The following is a 23,403-nucleotide window of genomic DNA, read 5'->3' on the forward strand; positions in this document are numbered from 1 at the left end:
GACCTGGAAGATTACAGTCTGAAGCCAATCTGAAAAGCAGTAAGGTCTTGGGAGACTTCATCTCCAATGAACCAGCAAAGAGCTGGGCTGGAGGCACGGCTCAAGTGGTCAGAGTGCCAGTCATCAGCAAGCAAAGCCACGTAAGAGCGGCGAGACCCCCGAGTTCAAGCTCTGGTACAAGCAAAAGAAGAGAGCCAGGTATGTTCACGGCTCTGCGGCGGCGCCGCACAGCTGGGCAGCACCGGCTGTTTCTCAGACAGAATCGCAACGCCAAGGCCAGGACGCTGCTTCTTCCTGCCAAGGCCACCTGAATATCTGTGAGCCGTCATCTTCAGTGCGGACAGCCCCCATGTGGCCTGAGGGTCAGACAGTCCCGCGGGGTGTGGCCGGTGCCCCCCATCCAGCAGCTTCCGTGGGAGGGGTCGCCTCTGACTTAGAAAATGGTGGGGGCGGGGGGGCTGGCCGTTACCAGGGGGGCCAGCACCGACAGGCGATGCTCTCAGGCCCCGGGTCTCCTGCTCCCTTGGTGTGCTGCGCCCAGCCCTTGCCATAAGCACAAGGCTCGAAGATACTCAGCCAGAGTGCACGGGCCCGGCTGTGCTCAGGCAGAAGACCCCTTTGCTCGGGCAAAGGGAAGCATGGCTGAGGAACATGAACGCTTCTCAGCAGAAGCACTGGAAACCCAAGGACAGCACGGGACCCGGCCCAGCCCGAGCGTGGCCGGCCAGCGCCCCCACTCCCAGGTCCCCGCGAGAATGCCACACACACAGGAGCCGGCTGTAACCTGCACCCATCCACATCCACCCCACCCCATGTGTTACCTTGCCACACACGGGACATCCAGAAGGTTCCTTCTTATAGCGGACCAGGCTCTCTCCACTGGCCTCCAGATCTTCTCTCTTCACCCGCCGTACTCCTGAAACCCCACACCCACAGGAAATGTGAGGACGGGGCGGGCAGCCCCGGCTGTCCAGGTGGGAGGCAGGGCTGGGTGCAGAGCACACCGCCTTTCCACTACCGGGAGTTCATCTCTGAGCCTCTAAGGGAGCCGCACTCTCGGTGCTTTGGGCCTCCCGCTTTTGCTCAAGCTGACCTCAGACGCTGAGCTTCAGCCTGTGCCTGCAGGGTAGCCGGGATCACAGGTGTGGACCATCACACTTGTTTTTGAAATGGGGTCTCACTAATTTCGTACTCAGGTGGGCCTCAAACCACAAGTTGTCTCTCTGCCTCTTGAATAGCGGGGGTTATAGGAGCGAGCCACTCTACTGAGCTTTGAAAAAAGACTCAAAAGTTCCCACGGGGAGGTGTGGCGGTACACACTGTAGTCTCCGGCACGCAGGAGGCTGACAAGGGAGGCTTCCTGGAGCTGATCCTGGGCCAGTACGGGCAACACGGAGGGATGCTTTGTGTGCACGTGAGACAAGTAATGTCTAAACTTTACAGGGAAAGACGTGTGGCGCTGTGGTGGGCGCTTTGATCAGGGTCTCCCCGACTCCCGTCCCGGGAAAAGGGGCGTCACACCCCCAAGGGACCAGCCACGGAATGGGCACGGGCGGCAGCGGGGGGGCCTACGGCCAGGGAAAGAGAAGAGTGCAGAGCTGCAGAGCTGCGTAGGAGGTGCGACCCTGCTCTTGATTTCCAAACGTGTGAGCGTTCTCGGAACAGTGGCGGTAAGAGGGTGAGTGAGCGGCGTCGCCCAGGGCGGGCGGCACTGGTGGCAAAGGCAGCAGGTCATGTGGGACTTCAGGTGGGCCTGAGTCAAAACGCGGGTCCAGGGGAAATGTTTCCTGGAAGAGCACGCAGCTCCAGGCTGGCCCTGGAGAACGGCATCCCGCCGTCCACTCACAGAGGCCGCAGCCACACCTGCGGCCCGGCCTGAGCGCGGCTCGGGCCACGTCCCCCACCCCCGCCGGCTCCTCAGCCCACGCTGGCTCTGCCTCCCACATCCACACTGCGAGGCCCCCGCGAGGCGGGTGTCCCCGTGGCCCCTCGTGACCCTGGGTGGCCAGGCAGCGCCCAGGCCGGCGTCACGGCTCCACCGCCGGGGCCGCGTGGAGGCAGAGCGCTGGAGGAGGGAGCGCTGGGGCCTACACTACAGCTCTCTGCTCTGCATGGCCGAGCTGCCCCGTGCCCAGCTCCGTGCCAGCCTCCTACTCCTCACTTCTTTAAAGAAGTGCTTTCAGCCAGAGACTGGAGGCTCATTCCTGTAACCCTAGCTACTCATCCTCCTCCTGATCCAAGCCAGCCTGGGTCAGGAAGCTCGTGGGATTCTTCCCTCCACTTCACGACCACAGAGCCCGAAGCGGAGCTGTGCCTCAAGTGGTAGCATGCCAGCCTTGAGCAGAAAAGCTCAGTGACAGAGCTCGGCCCGGAGTTCATGCCCCAGGACTGGCACACGGTAAACTACAATGCTTTTGGTGACTGAGCGACATGCAGTCCTGGGTGCCCCAACCCCCACTGTTTCCAAGTCCCTCCCTGGCTCCCAGAATGGCCGGGCCTCCCCCCCCGCCCCCGCCCCGCGCGCCCCGCACGCACGCACCCTCCAGGTGCCGCCGCTGGTGGTCCAGCATGACGTCCTTGCGGTAGAACATCTTGCTGCAGACCTCGCAGGCGAACTTCTTGTCCCCGTGCTTCTTCTTGTGCTTGGAGAGGTTGCTGTTGGTGGAGAAGAACCTGAAGCACAGCTCACACCGGAACGTCTTGTCGTCTGTCCAGGAGCAAACACACACCGGGGTAAGACACGACGCGGGGCTGGCGGGGGGTCTGCGGTGGCAGAAAGCAGGGGTCGGGGCCGGAGGCCGCAGGAGGCCAGAGGCCACAGCGGCCGGGAGTGCCCGCGGCATGCACGGCGGGAGCAACCACGCGTGGGGCGCATCCTCCACGCCGGCCACCCAGCCCTCCTCCCCTGACGGCCGGGGCTGAGTGTGGGAGGCTGCCGGGGCCTCTCTCCCCACTCAGCCATGGCCGCCCCAGGGGCCCCTCAGTGCCCCTTCTGCCAAGCTGCGTACTCCAAGATCCCCACTTGCCTGCAGTTCCCAGCAGACCTCACTCCCTCAGCACACGCCACACACACCAACGCGCACACACGCAGTCTCCAAGGCTTCCAGAAGTATCCGCATCCCTGAACCGGGGCCCCACGAATAGTCCTCTCTGGAAGGCAGCTGGTCCCCGCCCAGCTCCCTCCCGACCCCCACCATCTTGTCCTGATGCTTCCCCTGTGCCCACAGCCCGTCTCTGGTCCATGGGGCCTCCTGAGCTTCCTCCCCAGAGCCACAGGTGGTGGGCTGACCAAGGAGGAAGCCAGGGCGGGGTCGCCTTTCCAGGCCCCGTCCCCCCTTCCCAGCGTCCTCCAGCCTGCCGCCTGCCCCTGGAAGTGACGCGGGACAAGCCAGCATCTCCGGGAGAAGCAGCTAGGGCAGCGGGCTGTCCGCTCTGGGAAAACCTTCGCCAGGGGCCAGGGCGGGGCCTCACCTGTCCTGCAGTTGTGGAACTCCAGCGCGCTCTCCATGCGGAAGGTCTTCCCGCAGCTGCCGCAGCGGAACTGGTACTCGCCGTCCACCTGTCAACGCACACCGCATGCAGGCCCCGCCGGGCGGCCCCGCTACGGGTCCCCTCTCCTACTCTACTACAGACAGCGTGGGGCTTTGGGGGCTGACTCGGGGGCTCGAAGGAGGAGGCTGCTTGGCTTTTTTCCGGCACTGCCCCACTTGAGCCACACGTCTGGTTTTTGCAGGTTAACTGAAGGTAAGAATCTTGTGGACTTTCCTGCCTGAGCTGGCTGCGAACTGTGATCCTCACATCTCAGCCTCCTAAGTGGCTGGGATTACAGGCCACTAGTGCCAGGCTAGAAACAGATTTTAACTCTTTCTAGTCAAGTGCTCAATTTACTACCACGCTTCCCCTGCCAACACGCACACGCTGCCCGTGAGCATCCACGGTTCCACTCACCTCATTCCTGCTGTGCTTGTAGGACACGTGCTGCTTTAGGCTCTCCTTACGGCTGAACAGTTTTGCACACTCTTCACACTTAAACAGCTTGTCACCTAGGGGCCACGAAAGGGAAGCTGCCTCACTACCGCAGGCCTTGGCCGGGTGAGTAGCGCCCTGCCCCCTCCGCACGGGAGGCGGGGCGTGCCGGTGCCCCCCACACTCACACTCACCGTGCGAGCGCACGTGGCGGCTCAGGTTGCTGCTGTTCTGGAACACCTTGCTGCACGTGCCACACTGGTGCACCCGCTTGTGCTCCCCGAGCTGCCGCACCAGCCGGCGCCGCGCGCCGTGTCTGCTGGACAGCACCAGGCCCCTCTTGAGGGCCAGGGCGCCGCCTACGTGGTGCGTGAACCTGCATGGGGGGGAGGGGCAGAGGCGGGTCAGAACCGGGGCTCTGGGCCGCCCAGGGGACAGCACCAGCGGGGGGGGGGGGGAGGGGGTGGGAGGGGTGGGAGTGGGGGGGGAGGGGCCGTGCCCCGGAACCCCACTGGCCCTCAGTGTCCTGACAGATTCCGGCACTCCAACAGGACCTTGGCTTACCCAGGAATTGTAACTTAAAGATAAATGTTATGCCTGTTCTCAAAAAGGAAAAAGGGAACAGAGCTAAACCGTAGATTTACTCAAATCCAATAGAAAAGTGGTTCATCAACATTATTCACCATAGCCAGAGTAACCCACGCTGCCTCTGGATGAATGGATAATCAAAGAGGGCACACACACCAAGGGAGTATTATGCAGCCTCGAAAAGGAAGGAAATTCCGACAGCTGCCACATCGGTGAGCTTCAGACCACTGCGCTACGCTAAGCGAGTCACACCCATGGCAAAAGGACAAACAGCAGAAGACTCCACTTATGGGAGACCCTCAACAGATGGAGTCAGAGACTACAGAAGGTGCTGGACCTGGGAGCCACTGGCCAATAGAACAGAGCTTCTGTTTGGGATGATGGAAGGTTCTAGAGATGGACAAGTTCTTAAAAGACAACTTCTAAGTTTTCGCAGTGGACAACCTACTAAACTCCTGAGTTCCAGCGCATTCCTGATGCTCCCGGAGCACATGCAAGTCTAGCTGTAAGTGATAGTCTGCCAGGATCTCCAGCACCCCTCACCCAACCAGTGCCCCCCGGCCCGTCCCCAGGAAGGCGGGACTCACTTTGGCACAGAGCTGATGTCGTTTGTGGAGGTGGCCAGCTTCCCCAAGACCAGCTCCATTATCCGCTCGTCGGGCGCTGCACTGCCAGGCTCCTCGGGCAGGCCCTCGGGGACGGTCTCTGCCACTTGCTCTGTGCAAGGGGTCGGGAGGGGGACCAAGCCGGTCAGCATGGGCCACACCACCCCGGGACGCAGCATCCAGGCCCGGAGCCAGTGGCAGGGGTGTAACTGGTAAGGCTTATGCAGAGAAAGACCACTCGTATTTTGAACTTACATATATATCTTTTTTTTGTTTTTGACAGTCCTAGGGCTTGAACTCAGGGCCTGGGCACTGTCTGTGAGCTTCTTTTGCTTGAGGCTAGTGCTCTACCACTAGCGCCATAGCGCCACTTCTGGCTTTTTCTGTGTATGTGGTACTGAATAATGGAACCCAGGGCTTCATGCATGCTAGACAAGCACTCTACCCCAAGCCACCTTCCCAGCCCTGGAACTAAGTATCAGTGTCATAAGAAAAGCAAAGCTGGGCCTGATGGCTCACACTAGAAGGCAGAGATTCTGAGGATGGAGGCCAGCATGGCAGAAAGTTCCCAAGATTGCATCTCAACCAGTAAAAAGCTGGGCAAATCAGAGGGAAATGGGAGGGGCCCATCAGCTGCAGTGGACATGGATGAAAATGAACTAAGCAACTCAAGGACAGCAGTGGGAGGGAGGGAAGGAAAGAGAAAGAGGGAACAGCTTACACTAAGCAAAAGGAAAGAGATGTGCATATCACCCACTGCGGAAGAAATAGTTGTATTGCTGAAGCTGATAGACTTCACAAACTTCATAGACCATGATAATGAGAATTTGCCTTGTGAATGTTAAAATGTGTTTGTGACTTTTAAGTAGCACTATCCCACAATACTGTGAAATTTATGAAATTTATGTAATCACTTAATCTCAATAAAAAATTATTTCAAAAGAAAAGCTGGGCAAGTATCACGTGTGTGTCATCTCAACGATGTGGCACGCACTAAACAGGAGAAGCAGGGGCCATGCCGGCTCGGGAATGAACACAGATCCTACCTCAAAAACACAAAACAAAACCAAAGCAAGCCAGGCACTGGGGGCTCACGCCTGCAGTGCTAGTTACTTGGTGGCTCAGATCTGAAGATTGAGGTCAGCCCCAGCAGAAAAGTCTGTGAGATTCTTACCCCCAATTAATGAGGAAAAACAAAACAAAACAGGACGTGTGGCTCCAGTGGTAGAACACCAGCCTTGAGCAAAAAAGCCGAAGGGCAAGCCCCTGAGTTCAGGCCCCAGCACCCAGACACACCCCACAGAAACCGAAGCAAAAGTCACATGTCCAGGGGTGGCTCAGGCCGTTAAACACAAGGCCCTAAGTGCAAACCCCAGTACTGCAAAAGAAAATGCTTTCCTTAACTCACGTTGAAGTTAAGATTTGGGATTAAAAAAAATATATATATAGCCGGGCGCTGGTGGCTCACGCCTGTAATCCTAGCTACTCAGGAGGCTGAGATCTGAGGATCGGGGTTCAAAGCCAGCCCAGGCAGGAAAGACCGTGAGACTCCTATCTCCAATAAAACCACCAGAAAACCGGAAGTGGCGCTGTTGCTCAAGTGGTAGAGCACTCGCCTTGAGCTGAAGAGCTGAGGGACAGCGCCCAGGCCCAGAGTTCAAGCCCCACGACCGACAAAAAAAAAAGAAAAAAAAAAAAATATATATATATGTGTATGTACATGTATATATAGTGTTACAACATTACTTTAATCCTTCTTCATACCAAACAAAAAACACTTTAGACATATACCAGGTCTTATAATTTACATCAAATAAGCACAACAGGGGCTCAAGCTGGAAACCAGGTAAGAATCACCCCTAACTATCTCTGATCATGAGCACCCAGGAGAGGAATGATGCTTCCTGTCCCCTCCCACCTTTTGCCCTGCTGCAGAGGGGTGGGGTATATGCGGGGGGTGGGGGGGGGTGAGGGGGGGATGTTAGGAGAGGATAAGGAGGCAGAGGGGGAGCCAGGCCAGGTCTGGTGGTGGGGGGCTGGGGGACTGGCTGGAGGCAGGGATAGAGGGAGGGCCAAGAACAGCCCACGAAGATGCTCTTCCCAGAATACCACAGATGGTAAGAAGAAAGAGTGCCCAGTGCCAGGCTCACAGGGCTGCACGCTTAGCATCATGCCCGCAGTGTGAGTGCGCAGAGATCAGAGCTCTCCAGAAAGTTGACGGGACTCCACAGAGGATTGGGGAAGGCCGGCCAGGTGCAGGACGGCTCTGCGCCGGCTCCCGGGCAGCAGGGGGCCCACGCAGCGGCATATACAGCCCGACCTCTCTGGCCCTGGGCGCCGGCCCCAGCCCCTCACCTGTGGGCACCTTCTCCCCAGCGGTGGCGGGAGGCGGCTCAGCTTTCGAAGCTTTGGGCTTCCTCCCTCTTCGAGGTTTTTTCTTTGGCTCTCGGGCAGTCCCCACGCTCTGGACCCCGGCTCTCCCGGGCACGGTGGGCGGCTCCCCTCCAGCTGTGTCTGGCTCCTTGTCAGATGCTGCCTCCTGCTGGCTGCCTGGCGGAAGGCTTTTGGCTTGTTCCAAGTGGCCCACGAGATGCTCTGTAAAGAAAGAGCAGCGGGCTGGCACAATGGCAGTCTGGCGCCGCCCACCCTGTTACTTTGCTTTGCCCCAGCATCAGAACGAAGCTACATGCCCACTAGTTTTGTTTTTGTCAGTCGTGGGGCTTGAACTCGGGGCCTGGACACTGTCCCTCAGCTCTTCAGCTCAAGGTGAGTGCTCTACCACCTGAGCCATAGCACCACTTCAGGTTTTCTGGTGGTTTATTGGAGATAAGATTCTCATAGACTTTCCTGCCCAGGCTGGCTTTGAACTGCGATCCTCAGATCTCAGCCTCCTGAGTAGCTAGGATGAAAGGCATGAGCCACCGTGGCCTGGGTGTCCACTGGTTTTAAAAACAAAAACATTTCCAGTGTGCCAAACAACTCCAGGCTTATTTGAAGCTAGTGAGGTCAGAAGAGCTTTGGATTTTAGAGCATTGTGCATTTCAGGTCTCAGAATCCCAGAGCACTTCAGATCCTGGATTTCGGATTCTGGGTTTTCAGCTGATTTTCACCACTGAGCTGGAACTTGCTAAAAGTAACTTAAATGATGAAGGCAGGACAGGTTTGCTTCAAAGGCAGAAGGGAAAAACTAAATGCACAGACAAACCAATGCAGAAGAAACCTGGACAGGCTACATCGGGAAATGAGTGCATTTTTCTACTCATGCCAAAATAATGAGCAATTCCAGTTTTCTTCTTTAAGCATATGCATATATATGTACATATATGTGTAATTTTTGTTGTTGTTGCTGCAATGAACATGTCTTCTATAAAGGCAGCATCTAGAGGACTACTAAGAAAATTCCGGCTTGTAGGAAGGAACATTTCCTCTAAAAACATTGCATGAAGGCAACACCTCTTGGCTGCAGTTGAGCAGGTAGAACGTGTCAGAGACCACCCAGGACAAGATTGCTGAAAAAGTCACGGGGAGCGGGAGCAGGAAGAAGAGGTGAGGCGCGGGGTGGGTGAGCGAGGCGGGGACGGCAGGGCGCCCTGGCTGGACGAGGCGCGGGGTGAGTGAGTGAGGCGGGGACCGCAGGGCGCCATGGCTGGACGAGGCGCAGGGTGGGTGAGGGAGGCGGGGACGGCAGGGCGCCCTGGCTGGACGAGGCGCGGGGTGGGTGAGGGAGGCGGGGACCGCAGGGCGCCCTGGCTGGACGAGGCGGGGGGTGGGTGAGCGAGGCGGGGACCGCAGGGCGCCCTGGCTGGACGAGGCGCGGGGTGGGTGAGGGAGGCGGGGACCGCAGGGCGCCCTGGCTGGACGAGGCGCGGGGTGGGTGAGGGAGGCGGGGACGGCAGGGCGCCCTGGCTGGACGAGGCGGGGGGTGGGTGAGCGAGGCGGGGACCGCAGGGCGCCCTGGCTGGACGAGGCGCGGGGTGGGTGAGCGAGGCGGGGACCGCAGGGCGCCCTGGCTGGACGAGGCGTGGGGTGGGTGAGCGAGGCGGGGACCGCAGGGCGCCCTGGCTGGACGAGGCGGGGGGTGGGTGAGCGAGGCGGGGACGGCAGGGCGCCCTGGCTGGACGAGGCGGGGGGTGGGTGAGCGAGGCGGGGACCGCAGGGCGCCCTGGCTGGACGAGGCGTGGGGTGGGTGAGCGAGGCGGGGACCGCAGGGCGCCCTGGCTGGACGAGGCGGGGGGTGGGTGAGCGAGGCGGGGACGGCAGGGCGCCTGGCTGGACGGGGTGGGGGGTGGGTGAGGGAGGCGGGGACGGCAGGGCGCCCTGGCTGGACGAGGCGGGGGGTGGGTGAGCGAGGCGGGGACCGCAGGGCGCCTGGCTGGACGAGGCGCCACAGCAGGTAGAGGGGAGCGCGTGGCTGATCTGCAGCTGGCAGTTTGGGCACCCCGCAGCCCGGGCACCCTGCAGCCCCGGCAGCCCACAGCCCCAGCAGCCTGCAGCCCAGGGCACCCCGCACCCCGGGCAGCCCGGACGCCCCGCAGCCCGGGGTACCCCGCAGCCCCAGGCAGCCCGAGTGAGGAGGAGTGTGGCTGATCTGCAGGCCGCAGCCCCGGCGCCCCGCAGCCCCGGCGCCCCGCAGCCCCAGGCAGCCCCAGTGAGGAGGAGTGTGGCTGATCTGCAGGCCGCAGCCCCGGCGCCCCGCAGCCCCGGCGCCCCGCAGCCCCGGCACCCCGCAGCCCCAGGCAGCCCCAGTGAGGAGGCCGCCCACGGCCCTTACCATTGAGCAGCTGCAGCTCAAAGAAGGAAGTGGAGCACACTTTGCACACCCACTGGCCACGCTCGGGCTCTGTGGGGGCGCTGGGCTCGGGGGGTCCCGTAGCTGCAAGAAACAAGAGAGGAGAAAGGCACCTCGTGACGTGTTCTGGTGGCCCGGCCGGGGACAGGGCCTGGCCCCCACGGACGACATGGACGAGGTCTCCGGGGCAGGTGCCGTGTGGCCCGCACATTGCGTCCCACGTGAACACATCTACCCGTCTCACAGCGAGGAGACAGCTGATGCGGAGCCCCGGGCAGCACCACGGGGCCGGTCTGCGGCCGGGTGTGGAAATGCGGGGCTCCTCGGGGCGTCAGACACACAAAAACCATGCTGAATTCCTGGGTCTCGCAGTGGCCCAGACAATGGGGGAGGGGAGGACCAAGAGAGGCAGTGACAGTGCCCCACCCGGAGCCAGTGCCCCAGCCGGGCCTACAGATGACCGATACCTGCTGTCCAGCAGGGCAGCCTCTGGGCCCAGGCCAGGACGATTTAACTGTGCCTTAAACGGCCACCCAGGGCAGGTGGCCTGAGCTGTCGGCCAATGGCACGCAGCACTCTGAAGAGGAAGGTTTTTGGGTGATTAATTAGAGGTAAGAGTCTCAGGGACCTCTCTGCCCGGGCTGGCTTCAAACCGTGATCCTCAGGTCGTGGCCTCCTGAGTAGCTGGGATTACAGGCGTGAGCCACTGGCACTGGATTAGACAATTAATTTGTAAAAGGGGTCACGGCCAGGTCAGGTGAAACCACACTTTGCCCGCTGCGCAGGAGAGGAAGGGTGATGCACCCGGCCAGGGACACCAGCTCCGTCACAGGGCCCAGTAGAGACCAGGGGGCCCCAGAGCTCCCTGGCTCCACGGGGTGCTGCGCCCGTCCCCACGGGGCCCTCGGAGCTCCCCGGCCCCACGGGGTGCTGTGCCCGGCCCCACGGGGACCCCGGAGCTCCCCGGCCCCACGGGGTCTGTGGCACCCTGCTTGTGAGGAAGTCTTGCTGCAGATCGCTAGCTGGGAAAAGATCAGATTCCAACAGCTGGACAGTCCACACCACCCGCACCCAGGGCACACGGCTTCTGTGCCAGCGTCAAGTTAACCGTCACAGTGGAACCCCCAACGCTGGGGCTGCCATGATTTAGCAGGTGGCTGCAGAATCCGCGAGCTGACGGATTTCTCCATCAGGTGCGCACCTGCGGCCGCGAGGAATGGAATCACGTCTTAGGAATCCTGACACACTCATGAAAACACGGGGCCACCACCGGGTGACTCAGCGGAGGCTTTCTGAGCTTGCGGCCACCCGGGAGTGTAAAGGCCACGGATGGCTCCATCCTTCCCTGGGGCCAAGGCACAGCAGGGCTACAAGGGTCTCGCTGGCTCCACCCCGGATGGCGGTCTCCCTGAGCACTGCAGCCGGAGCCGCTGGCTGAGCAGCACAGAGCTCAGGAATGGGGATTCATGTCCAACCTGGGGACAGAGTCAGCCGACCTCCACTTTCTAAACATTGCTCGGCTCTCTTCCTTGGTCTCATTGTCTACTAAAGTCTCTGAGACGCACACAGGCCTGGCCTCCAATGCCTGGCCTCCACTGGGTGAGGCAGTCAACACTGACCTCCAGGGGAGACCCCAACAACACTGCTCCACTGTGGCAGGTGCCTGGAGAGCCACAGGACTCATGGGATGAGGAACAACGTGAGCAGCAGAGGTGGGGGCGGGGAGAAGCAGTGAAGTGGGGGGAGGGGGTGCAGTGCCATTTTAACAAGCCTCAGGGAAGCTCGGAGAAGGCCAGTCGGGGACAGCCAAGTGAGCGCCCCACAGGGAGGGAAGGTGAAGGAGGCCAGCCGGCAGCTGGCCAACATGATCAGTGACCTTTACCCTCGTCCAAGAAAGACCTGCCTGCCGTTTATCCCAACACACACAGCAAACCCATAACAGCGCTCCTGACGTCTCCACCACCTGAAGTTGCGTAGTAATTTTCCCAACTAAAAAATTTATTCAAGCTGGGCGCTGGTGGCTCACGCCTGTCATCCTAGCTACTCAGGAGGCTGAGATCTGAGGATCGCGGTTCAAAGCCAGCCCAGGCAGGAGAGACCGTGAGACTCCTATCTCCAATAAACCACCAGAAAGCCGGAAGTGGCGCTGTGGCTCAAGTGGTAGAGCGCTTGCCTTGAGCTGAAGAGCTGAGGGACAGCACCCAGGCCCAGAGTTCAAGCCCCACGACTGACAAAAAAAAAAAAATTATTCAAGCCAGGTGCTGGTGGCTCACGCCTGTCATCCTAGCTACTCAGGAGGCTGAGATCTGAGGATCACCCTTAAAGCCAGCCTAGGCAGGAAACTCCATGAGACTCTTATCTCCAATAAAGCAGCAAAAAACCAGAAGTGGTGCTGTGGCTCAAGCGGTAGAGTGCTTGCCTTAATCTGAGGGACAGCGCCCAGGACCAGAGTTCAAGCCCCACAATCTACACAAAAAAAAATACTATTCAGCTGGGCACCAGTGGCTCACACCTGTCCTCCTAGCTCCTCACGAAGCTGAGATCTGAGGATCACAATTCAAAGCCAGCCTGGGAAGTCTGCGAGATCCTTATCTCCAATTAACCAATAAAGCACCAGAAATAGAGCTGTCGCTTAAGTGGTAGAGGGCTAGCCTTATGCAGAACCATTAAGGGACAGCACCCAGGCCCTGAGATCAAGCTTCAGTACTGGCACAAAAACAAAAAAGCAAACAACTCAAGAGATAAGAGAATCACCAGTTCCAGGCAAGTCCGGGCTCTGCAGAGAGAGTATAGCCCCAAACAAAACAAAGTTCCACATTCACCCAGGCGCAAGTTAAACGCCTAACGGATCTCTGTAATTACTGAAGGTATCTGCTGGTTGGTTTTCCATCACCGGCAAAACCCTAGCAAGGCTGAGTAGAGAAAGATTTCTCTTAAGTCCTGGTCTCATCATGTTCAGTGCAGCAGACAGAACCCGGGGTCCAGCGTCAGGCCAACCTCCATGCGCTCCCCCCCCTGCCCCCCGTCCATGTCCCCCTCCCTGTGTCCCCCTCCTCCCTGCCCCCCCCAGGTCCCCCTCCTCCCTGTCCCACCCCCCCCAGGCCTCCACCCCGGAGCCTCGCAGCCAGCCACACACCCTGGACGCCAGTGCAGGCCTGCCTCAGCATGGGCTTCTCCATCTTCTTGGCGTAGAAGGCGGCGTACCACACGCGCAGCTCGGTGCCGGGCGGGATGTCCCTGCAGGTGGTGAAGTACACGTGGCCGCCGTGCTGGTAGGCCGTCAGGTTCTGGTGGCCGGGCTCCGCCGCCGGCCGCACCAGCATCATCCAGTTGCAGTCGTCCTCGTTGGAGGTATCAAAGCACACGGGGTGCCCGTCCTTCTGGAACACCTGCAGGGGAGGGGCGCGGCTCACCCCAGGTGCGAGGAGCCCGCCCCAGCGGGGCCCGGGCAGCCAGACGCACCCCACGCTACGTGGACCCTGACTCCCGGATTACAAATACTGACGTGACTGGCACGCTCAGACGCCCCGCACCGGGGGAGAAGGACACGTGTCTTAGAAGCTGACAGGAAATCTGCAGCTGCCCACGAGTCGCTCACGAGACCCCACCCCAGCCCCTCGCGAGCGCGGCCCAGCGCCAAGCCCCTCACCTTCAGTGGAAACGCAGACTCCTTCTCCCACTTGGCCACCCTCCGGGACTCGAAGGGGCCGAATTGCGTCCGCTTGACCAGCTGCGTGACCGTGAACACGCCCTCGGCCCCATCGTCCAGACGCCTGATCTCCAAGTTGGAGGGGAGGGAGGACCTGGAAGGGGAGGAAAGGCCTCTGAGGCCGCCCGCCGCCTCTCTGCGGGGCCAGCGCAGCACAGGGCCTGCCCGGCTTCTGAGCCCGGTTCTCTAAGGCCGGCTGCAGGGCCAGCGCCGGATGGGGGACCGCTTACTGGAGTCCCCTGGGAGGAAGAGCGAGCTGGGGCAGTCACTATAGAGCCAGGGAACTGGAGGGATGGCAGGGGAGAGAACGAAGGAGCGGCGACCCTGACCAAGACGCACCGTGGGCACCGTCCCATTTACCCAAGGGAACCTTCTTGGCACAACCACCTAACGGTGAAAAGCCTCATGGCACCCAGCACGGACCAAACCTCCTGGGGTGGGTGCTGCAGGAGGCTGAGAGCTGAGGATCGCGGTTCAAAGCCAGCTCAGGCAAGAAAGTCCATGAGATGCTTACCTCCAATGAACCACCAAAAAAAGCCACAAGTGGAGCTATGGCTCCAGTAGTAGAGTACCAGCCTTGAGCACAAAAGCTCAGGAACAGCGCCCAGGCCCTGAGTTCGGGCCCTAGGACTGGCACGCACACGCACACGCGCGCGCACGCACACACACACATACACACACACACACACACACACACACACACACACACACACACACACACACACACACACACAGTATCAGACTTAGCCGGGGCCTCTGGCTCCTAGCAGCTCTAACCCAGCTTCTGGCCTTGGCCTCATCTCAACAGATCCCCTGGTGGCTGGGCCTTGTGTGGAATGAGGACAGCAGGCGGTGAAGGGAGGCAGCGTATCATCCAGCTCCAAGCCAGCCTCCCGGGGAGGGAAGGAGACCGCAGGGCAGAACTCCGCGGCCAAGGGCCGCGTGCTTGCCGAGGCGGGGGAAAGGTTTCTCGAAGGACTTGAGACCTCGCCCCTCAACTAGGAGGCCAAGGACAGGGACGGGAGGAGGGGGGAGGAGGACCCAGAGCTGGAACCCTGGGATGGGGGAGGCTCGGGCCAGCCCAAGAGCCCCAACACGGTCGCAGACCACCATGAGGCTGGGCAGGGCCCCTGGGTGGGGGGGCGCCTCGAAGGGTCTACAGCACCACCATGGCCTCAGTGCCATTCTCAGGGACAGCAGGCGGCCTCCGAAGGTTCTGGGCAGGAGAGGGGTGAACAGCTCTCTCCTTCAGACAAAAACATTCATCTTTTCATCTGAGTAGAATAAGGCACTCTGAGACAAACAGGTGGTGAGAGGCCCATTGGGAAGCTTCTAGAAACAGTACTGATAAGCAGTGACCATGATTTGGGCCTTGGCTGGTGCCAGGCAGCCTCACAGATAGCAAGGATGACCTCGCAGGGTGACCATGTCTCCCAGTCACAGAGGCCAGGAGCATACTGAGGAGCACCTCCTTTCACAGGTCCAAGTCCAAGTTCAAACGCTACTCTGAAGCCACCACAGAGCCCTGGCCGAGGGGCAGGGGCTGCCTGGGAGAGCGGCTGTTGGCCACTGGGCCTCCAGTGTGTATGTCCAGGAGCTGCTTGGCTTGGGCTGGTTACCTGGACACACTGCCCAGTAAACACCCCACACTGCATAGCCAGCCCATGGTTCCCTTGCCAGTAGGGGGCCAGGTCTTGGAACACAGAGGAAACTCAGCAAACAGGTAGCCTGCTTGGTATTGCTCAATGCACGAAAACTAACACAGCCAGGCAAGATGGCCTTCTCTTAAGAATGCTAAGCCGGCCGGGCGCCGATGGCTCACGCCTGTCATCCTAGCTACTCAGGAAGCTGAGGTCTGAGGATCAGCCCACGAAGCAAAATCCATGGGACTCTTACCTCCAAGTAACCAGCAAGAAGCCAGAATCGGAGTTGTGGCTCACGTAGTAGAGCACGCATCCTGAGGGAAAAGGCTAAAGGGCAGTGTCCTGGCCTGGAGGTCGAGCGAGGGGGCCGTGCCCCCTGGGGGTGCAGGCCGCTCAGGCCCCCCACATCCACGCAGCCCGCCGCTCTGGCTCTCACGCTCCTCTGCCACTCCGTTCGCTACCGCCAGCGGGCCGGGGCCTGTCCTAAGACGTCGGTCACTCACCTCGCTCTGCTCAGCACGAAGGAGTCTTTGACCATGACCACGGGGCCCAGCTCAGGACACTCGGAGTCGTGGTACTGACTGCAGTCCTCACACCCTGCGAGGACATGCACAGTCAGGAGACAGCACCCCAGAGACAAACCCAGAGCCCGGGACCCGGGACACCGAGACCCGGCCAGACGGGGGTGACCCACGGTCACGAGTCGTGTGTCCTGATACCCCGAAAACAAATAAGCAGATGCACACCAGCATGGGACCACCATCAGCACCCCGAACACGGGGGAGACAGGACCCGCTGCCCCCAGACATCTCACATGCCAGTCACCCCTAGAGGGACCACGACCATGGTGTCCCCCAAAGAATGAGAATCAAGTCTGCTAAGACTTGTCTCTTCCTGAACCTCGGGTGGCTTTTCTGGCGCCCTGTGAAGACCCCGGCTGGGCAGCACAGGGTTTGTGGGTTGGGTCTCTCAACGCAAGTCAAGTCCTTCCAGTCTTAAAAGAAACAATTCTGCTGTTGCAGAAAGCAAAAGAGTGGACACGGATTTCCCAGGCGTCCCCTCACAGCCAGCCAGGGGCACTCACAGACGAACATGATCTCCTCGCTGCCCTCCTCAGCCATGGCCGCCACCTGTCGGGACAAGAAAGCCCGTCAATGGGGAACTGTACAGAGCAACTTCTTCTTTCTTCTTTTTACCAAGCCTTTCCAGGCCTGGGCTTGAGAGGGACCTGCAGGGTAGAGGGGGGACATCACAGGTCATCTGAAACCTTTTTTTTTTTTGGTCTGGTAGTGGGGCCTGAACTCTGGGCCTGGGTGCTATCCCTCAGCTCTTCAGCTCAAGGCTAGTGCTCTACCACTTGAGCCACAGTGCCACTTCCGGTATTTTTTTTTGCTTATGTGGTGCTGAGGAATCAAACCCAGGGCCTCAGGCATGCAAGGCAAGCGCTCTGCCACTGAGCCACCTTCCCAGCCCCTGAAACCTTTATTCACCGCAGATGACGCTGTTCTTAACTAATGGGGTTCGAAGCCCTCGTGGGCTTGGAGTTTCTCTTTTCCTATTAGCCACTGGCTCTGTCTGTAAAATACACAGCAGCTAAACAATAAATGGAACCAGTTCTGCCGTTGCCACTCCTCTCGTTCCTCGCCCCCCTCTCCCCCCCTCCCCCGCCTGTCTCATTGAAAGCACCATTTTCCTCCAGCACGCTCCAGTGCCAGGGGCGCTTCCTTCCGAGAGGGAAGTGAGGCACCCCAGGGAAGACCCCCTCCCAGTCCCATCACCGACTTCCCAGGCGCCCGTGAGGCTCGGTTCCCCTAGTGGGCAGCTGGGCAGCTGACACCCACCACGCACACACACAACACAAATGTAGTCACACGCTGTTCACTCTGGAACCAGACTCGTAAGTTGTAAAATGGAAGTGAAAAATGCCCACCTCGTGCGGTGGGGGGGGGGGATGAAATGAGACCCACAGCATGTGCTACCAAATAATCACCCCCACCCCGCATCCTTCCTGAACCACCGCCTCTCCCCTCCAAGTGAAGGGCTGGCCCACCCTGTCTTCCAGGCAGCCTCCAGAGACACGCGCAGCCTGCCTGACGCCGGCAGGAAAACCCACCCGCGCCTGGCGGCAAACAGGCCGACGGGGCCCAACGAACCCCACCTCCCCAGGCCTGACGGCGATCTGCCTCGTGCTAGGCCTCGTGGAAACCCAGCTGCTGCCCCAGCTCTCTGCACAGCCCCCACGCCCGCGGGAAGGCAGTGCCCCGTGCTGTTCTATCTCAATAAACAGCCCTCACCTGTGGAAGATGGAGTCTGGCGTGGCCTTCCTTTCTTCTCCATTTTCCTAACACTTCCTGCCTACCTCTCCTCGACCTAGTCCACTGGCCCCCACTGCGAGGGGAGTTTTCAGGAACGGAGGTGTGCGGTGTTTCTGGAATGTGAATCCCACTTACTCTACACTTCCAGTCCACAGCAGTCTGAAGACTGAAAGGCAGAGCACCAAGCTCGCCTGGAAACTCAATTCACTGCAGTCGGTGTCTGTGAGCTGCGAAGGGAAGCGGGCTGACGGCCCACGATGGCAGAGGGAACGCAAACCGGGAGACACGGATGCCAAGCTGCCCTTAAGATGTCAGAATCAGCTGGGCACCAGTGGCCCACGCCTTTAAGCCTAGCTACTCAGGAGGCTGAGATCTGAGGATTGGAGTTAGGCAAGAAAGTCTATGAGACTTGCCTCCAATGAACCACCAAAAAAACCCCGAAGTAGAGCTGTGGCTCAAGTAGTAGAGTACCAGCCTTGAGCACAAAAGCTCAGGAACAGCGCCCAGACCCTGAGTTCGAGCCCTAGGACTGGCACACACATGCACGCGCATACACACACACACACACACACACACACACACACACACGTCAGAATTAACCGGGCCTCTGGCTCCTAGCAGATCTAACCCAGCTTCTGGCCTTGGCCTCATCTCAACAGACCCCCTGGTGGCTGGGCCTCGTGTGGAAGGAGGACAGCAGGCGGTGAAGGGAGACAGCGTATCATCCAGCTCCCTGCTGTCAAGACAAAATCTGACCTGAGATGCACAAATTAAAATCAGAAAGGCCAAGGTCCTGGTCTCAGGTTTCCGCCCGCGGTGCGGTGGTGAGGCAGAACATCACAGCAGAGGAACTGGTAGAGCAGAGCACCCACTTGGTGCTATCCAGGAAGGAAAGGACGGGGAAGGCCAGCTCCCCAATCCCTTTAGGGGCACAAGCAATGATCTACTTTCTCCAACCAGGACCCGCCTCCTAAACCGTCTACACCTCCCAACAGCGCCATCTGCCGGGGAGAAGCCTTCAACACAGGAGCTTGGGGGGGGGGGGTCCTTTAAGGCCAAGGGCCCCAACAGAGCAGCAGCGGAGTGGGGTCACTGAAGCCCCAAGGGTTTGCAGTGGGGATGATAAGCCACACAAACTGCAGGCAGAGCCTGGCAGCCCAGTCCTGACCAAGCCTGTCAGGGTCAGAGAGGAAGGGCTGGGAAGTCGGCTGGTCTTTCTTACCCTGTAAGCCTGGAGAGACGGACTGGAGGCCTGGCAGGGAGGCCTGCCCCCTGCCCCTGGCCTGCCTCTCAGCACAGCACAGCCACCCCCAACAGCCGGGAGGACTGCAGAGGCAGACACTGACCTTATAGCTAAACATAAGGTTCTAGGACACACATTCCTTGTTGGTGGCCCCTGGTCCCCAAATTGTGGCCTCTTAAACAGCTCAAAGCCCAGGGACAGGCCACAGACAGAGCCCTGAGGCATCTTCCACGTCTTGATGAATGCCATCCCTCCGATGCCCTTTGTAGACCAAGAAGTCCATCTCTAGGCTGAATGCTGTGAGCCAGGCGCCAGTGGCTCACATCTGTAATCTCCACTGGTGCCCCACTTTCAGGCCAGCTACTCAGGAGGCTGAGATCTGAGGATCAGGGTTTGAAGCCAGCCCAGGCAGGAAAGTCCATGAGACTCTTATCTCCAATTAACCGGCAAAAAGCTGAACGTGGGGCTGTGACTCAAGTGGCAGAGTGCCAAAAAAGCTGAGACAGCGCTCTGGCCCCGAGTTCGAGCCCAGTAACCACCCCCAGCAGGGGAGTGTGCATCTCAGGCAGAGAGGCAGTGCTCCTGCAGTGTGGATGAGTTCAAGGCGAGGCAAAGCCCGGGGCTCCTGTGCCTTTAAAGGCCTCGGGTTCAAACCCCCCCAGAGGTCTGGCCGGGACGCGGGGCCGGCTGGGGGATGGCGGCAGCCCCTCCAGTCAAGCCAGGGTTTGAAGGCTGGGGCTCGGCGGGCCCCACCCCAGGATCCTTGCCCTGCTCCCCACCTCTCGCCCCACTCTACTTGCTCTCCACTTGCCATGGTGCACACATGGCCCCCAGAGCTCAGGCAGGGATTTAGGGTTCCCTGTGACGGCTTTCAGAGGCGGATGGGTTGAGAGGTGGCCCACAGACAGCGCACCTCCACATCCCCACTGTGGGGTGACCAGGGACCCCTGCCACATCCTGGCATCGGAACCTGGACTCCGCAGCCTCCAGGCTACAAGAGATAAATCGTGCCGGAGAAAACAGGGCCCCACACACCCCGCCACCGTCCCCACGCCCCGGCCCCCCATACGCCCTGCTGCCACCAGGTCCACAAACCCGGCCCTACACAGGACAGCACCCACTCCCTCCTCCACCAAGGACTTCCGGAGCTCACACACACCAATCACACTTGTGAGCCCCGCTCCGGTGGCTCCCCTCTGGATTGGGACCACTGAGCATGTGCGTGCACACACACGTCTACGTAGGTTTTTTTTGGTTGTTGTTTTTTGAAAAATAACCATCTTCACCAGGTGCGGGTGGCTCACGCCTATAATCCTAACTACTCAGAAGGCTGAGGTCTGAGGATCACGGTTCGAAGCCAGCCCAGGCAGGAAAGTCCGTGAGACTCTTTTTAGGGGGGAGGGGTCCAGTCGTGGGGCCTGAACTCTGGGCCTGGGCGCTGTCCCTCAGCTCTTCAGCTCAAGGCTAGCGCTCTACCACTTGAGTCACAGCGCCACTTCTGGCTTTTTTCTTTTTGCTTATGTGGTGCTGAGGAATTGAACCCAGGGCCTCATGCATGCAAGGCAAGCGCTCTACCACTGAGCCACCTTCCCAGCCCCGATCTCCAGTGAACCACCCAAAGCAGTGGCCAAGCGGTAGAGCACCACCATTGAGCACCGAGAGTGAGCATCCTGGACAAGCGTGGGCACTGGCACGAGTAGGTAATCGCTCTGGAGAAAAGCTGGGGTATGGAAGTGGGCAGGGCATTCTGTCCCCCGCCTGTTGGGAATAGACGTCCACCCTGGCAACTCTCCGTCTCCCCACACCAAGGAGACCACGCCAGAGCCACACCAGCCAAGCCTGGAGACAGGACAGGCCACAGGTCAAGGCCTCCTGCCCCGGTGGTGGTGGGACACACCTCTCCTTGGGAGAGAGGACGAAGGTCAGGCCTGTCGTAGCCCATGGCCCCGGGCAGGACTCTTCCCACTCAGAGGGGCAGCCAGGGAAGGCTGCCTGCCCCGGGGCCTCGGAAGGCAGCCCCTCTCTGGCTGGCTCAGCTCTCCTCACCTCCCCGTTGGGGGGTCCCACTGGGGCTGCACTCCGTGGCCCCAGATTCCCACACAGCGACAGGGTCTGCTCTAAGGACAGGGACTCTGGCCCAGCCCTGATCAATAGGACATCTTTAAGGCACCCAGATTGTATGGCCGGTCCTGTCTTCTCTCCTGATCTGCCCACTGGCTTCTTCCATCCTGAGACCCACAAGCTCTGCACCTGGGACCAGCTCACCCTGCTCTCCACCTGCCGTCTCCCACTGTCCCGCCCCACGCCCACGCTTCCGCATGGCTGCACTTCCGGGTGTCCCAGCCCAACAGCCCCAACCTCCTCCTCCAGCCCCCCCCCCCCTCAGCATTATTCCTCCTAATGTTTCATTGCTTATGGTCTACGCTGCTTCTCCCACCTGCCAGGACTTGGGTGCGCGACAGGGGCGCGGTGCGTATTCACTTCACGAGAGCACACCTACAAGCGTGCTGCAGTCTCACCCGCACTTGGCAGGGAGGGCTGAGTGGGAGAAGCAGTTTTCAATCTCCCTCAAGCAGAGTGGTGGTGGGGGGGGGTAGGGGTGTGTGTGTGGGGTCTTCCCTGGCCGCCTGCCTGACATCAGCAGGGAAAATGACAGGCGAGCCATGTCCTAGTTAGCAAGCAGTTCTAGAAGAGGCAACTACAAGCTGCGTTGGCTGGACCCATCAACCTGCTAAAAGCATGCCCCACCCCCACGGGGCACCTGTGTTCTTTGGGTTCTTTGGGTTGAGCCATTCTCTCCTGTGTGACTTTGGCTTTGCTGCCACCTCCAGGAAAGGCAGGGTTACCAACGAGTATCTGTGACAAAGGTACCACTGCCCCAGCGGACAGGCAAGGCCATGCTCTTAGTGACTGAAAACAGGGCAAGACTTCTCCAAATGAGAACAGCCAAGACCGTGGGGCGGACCACCTCCAGCGGCCAAGAGGACTGGCTGTGTCCTCCTCGGGAGTCAAGGATAACTTCTTCAGAACCCCAGCTGGAGCGCCGACCACCGGACACCACTCCCACACCAAGAAACCTGCCTACGGGGTGGGGTTGCTTTACTCATGCAAACCCTTCTCCTAGGTCTCAATTCTATTTGACCTGTGGCTGAGGTCTGGGGACTGCTGAAGACATACTCAAGCGCTGTCTTCCCACGGTGGCCATGTAGTAAATCTTCCTCGGTCCTTCACCTCCTCGCCTCATTTGGCATTTAGGGGAGAATGGCCAGATCCGAAATGTGGAATTCCTAGACAGTGTGCTGGGGTTAAAAACCCAGTTTCACTTTTTTTTTGTCGGTTGTGGGGCTTGAACTCTGGGCCTGGGCGCTGCCCAGTTCTTCAGCTCAAAGCGAGTGCTTGACCCCTTGAGCCACGGTGCCACTTCTGGTTTTCAGGTGGTTTATTGGAGGTAAGAGTCTCATAGACTTCCCTGCCAGGGCTGGCTTTGAACCGCGATCCTCAGATCTCAGCCTCCTGAGTAGCTAGGATGACAGTTGCAGGTGTGAGCCACCGGCGCTCGGCCAGTTTGTTTTCTAAAATACAATCATTCTAAGATAAACTATTGACGTGCCAGGGTGTCCGTGTGTGTCCACGCGTGCGTGTGTCCAGACCGGGTCTCCCCTGCAGCCCAGGCTGGCCGCGCGCTCCCAATCCCGCCTCCCCTTCTCATCAAGGGGATCGGACACAGACACCACTACCCCAGCTTTGGTTCGTTGTTTCCCCCCGGAGTAACTGTCCTGTCTGCAGACGCACCTGTCCCTCCGCTGCACTAGCAACCCCCTCCCCCCTCCCTCATCACGAGGATGAGACGAGCCGGCAGCGCGGCCCACGCCAGGGGTTCGAGCCCGCAGCTCCGAGTCTCCGCTGGAAACCCGGCCCTCTCCTCCCGGGGCCCGGGGCGGGGGTTCCAGGGACGCCGGGACGCGGCGTGGAGCGCGTGGGAGCGTGCGGGCTCCGCCCCGCGGGTCGCGGCGGCCGGCCGCGGGGAGCGCCGCTCGCCGCCCCGGGGTGGTCGGGCCGGGCCCTCCCGCGCGGCCCGGCGTGTGAGCGGGAGCGCCGCCGCCGTCCACGCGAGCCGCGGGGCCCCCGCACGGAGGTGAGCGCGAGGCTCCGGCCGGCCTCTCCCCGCCGCCACCGAAGACGAGGCCCGGGGGGCCCCGAGGAGGCGGGTCTCGGGCCGGGGCCCTCCGCGCTCCCCCGGGGTCTTTCCCGCCGCCCCGGGGAGGGCGCCGCGCCGGGGGCCCCGCACCGCGGTCCCGCCGGGCCGGGCCGGGCGGGGGGCGGCGGGCGCGGCGGGCCGGGCCGGGGGCGGTTGGGCTCGCGTGGGCGCCGGGGCCCCGGGTGGACGGTTGGCGCGGCCCGGGCCGGGTGGGCGGAGGCCCGGGCGGGCGGGCGGCGCGCGGGGCGATCCCGGAGCGGCTCCGGAAATCCAGCCGGGTTTTGACTCCGATCGCCCACGGCGCCCGCGGCCGGCGAATGTAACAAAGAACAGTCGGCATGGCGGCT

The 23,403-nt window shown here is 60.5% G+C and overlaps 1 protein-coding gene across 1 annotated transcript in view; it reads right to left on the bottom strand.

Annotated features, from left to right (window-relative positions):
- Window positions 1-23,403, bottom strand: part of Prdm15 (PR/SET domain 15) — a 43,525-nt gene that overhangs the window by 19,954 nt on the left and 168 nt on the right. Inside the window, exons 2-13 of the mRNA XM_042687366.1 lie at window positions 16,385-16,430; window positions 15,804-15,897; window positions 13,598-13,751; window positions 13,085-13,337; window positions 9,931-10,032; window positions 7,515-7,754; window positions 5,142-5,271; window positions 4,161-4,342; window positions 3,949-4,043; window positions 3,472-3,559; window positions 2,540-2,707; window positions 822-916 (exon numbers count right to left, since the gene is read on the bottom strand). Coding sequence (XP_042543300.1) covers window positions 822-916; window positions 2,540-2,707; window positions 3,472-3,559; window positions 3,949-4,043; window positions 4,161-4,342; window positions 5,142-5,271; window positions 7,515-7,754; window positions 9,931-10,032; window positions 13,085-13,337; window positions 13,598-13,751; window positions 15,804-15,897; window positions 16,385-16,421 — 1,638 coding nt within the window. The 5' untranslated portion in view covers window positions 16,422-16,430. The remainder of the gene's footprint in view (window positions 1-821; window positions 917-2,539; window positions 2,708-3,471; window positions 3,560-3,948; window positions 4,044-4,160; window positions 4,343-5,141; window positions 5,272-7,514; window positions 7,755-9,930; window positions 10,033-13,084; window positions 13,338-13,597; window positions 13,752-15,803; window positions 15,898-16,384; window positions 16,431-23,403) is intronic.

The sequence above is a fragment of the Dipodomys spectabilis genome, unplaced genomic scaffold (assembly GCF_019054845.1).
Source record: "Dipodomys spectabilis isolate Male_0828 unplaced genomic scaffold, ASM1905484v1 ptg000107l, whole genome shotgun sequence".
NCBI classification, from domain to species: Eukaryota; Metazoa; Chordata; class Mammalia; order Rodentia; family Heteromyidae; genus Dipodomys; species Dipodomys spectabilis.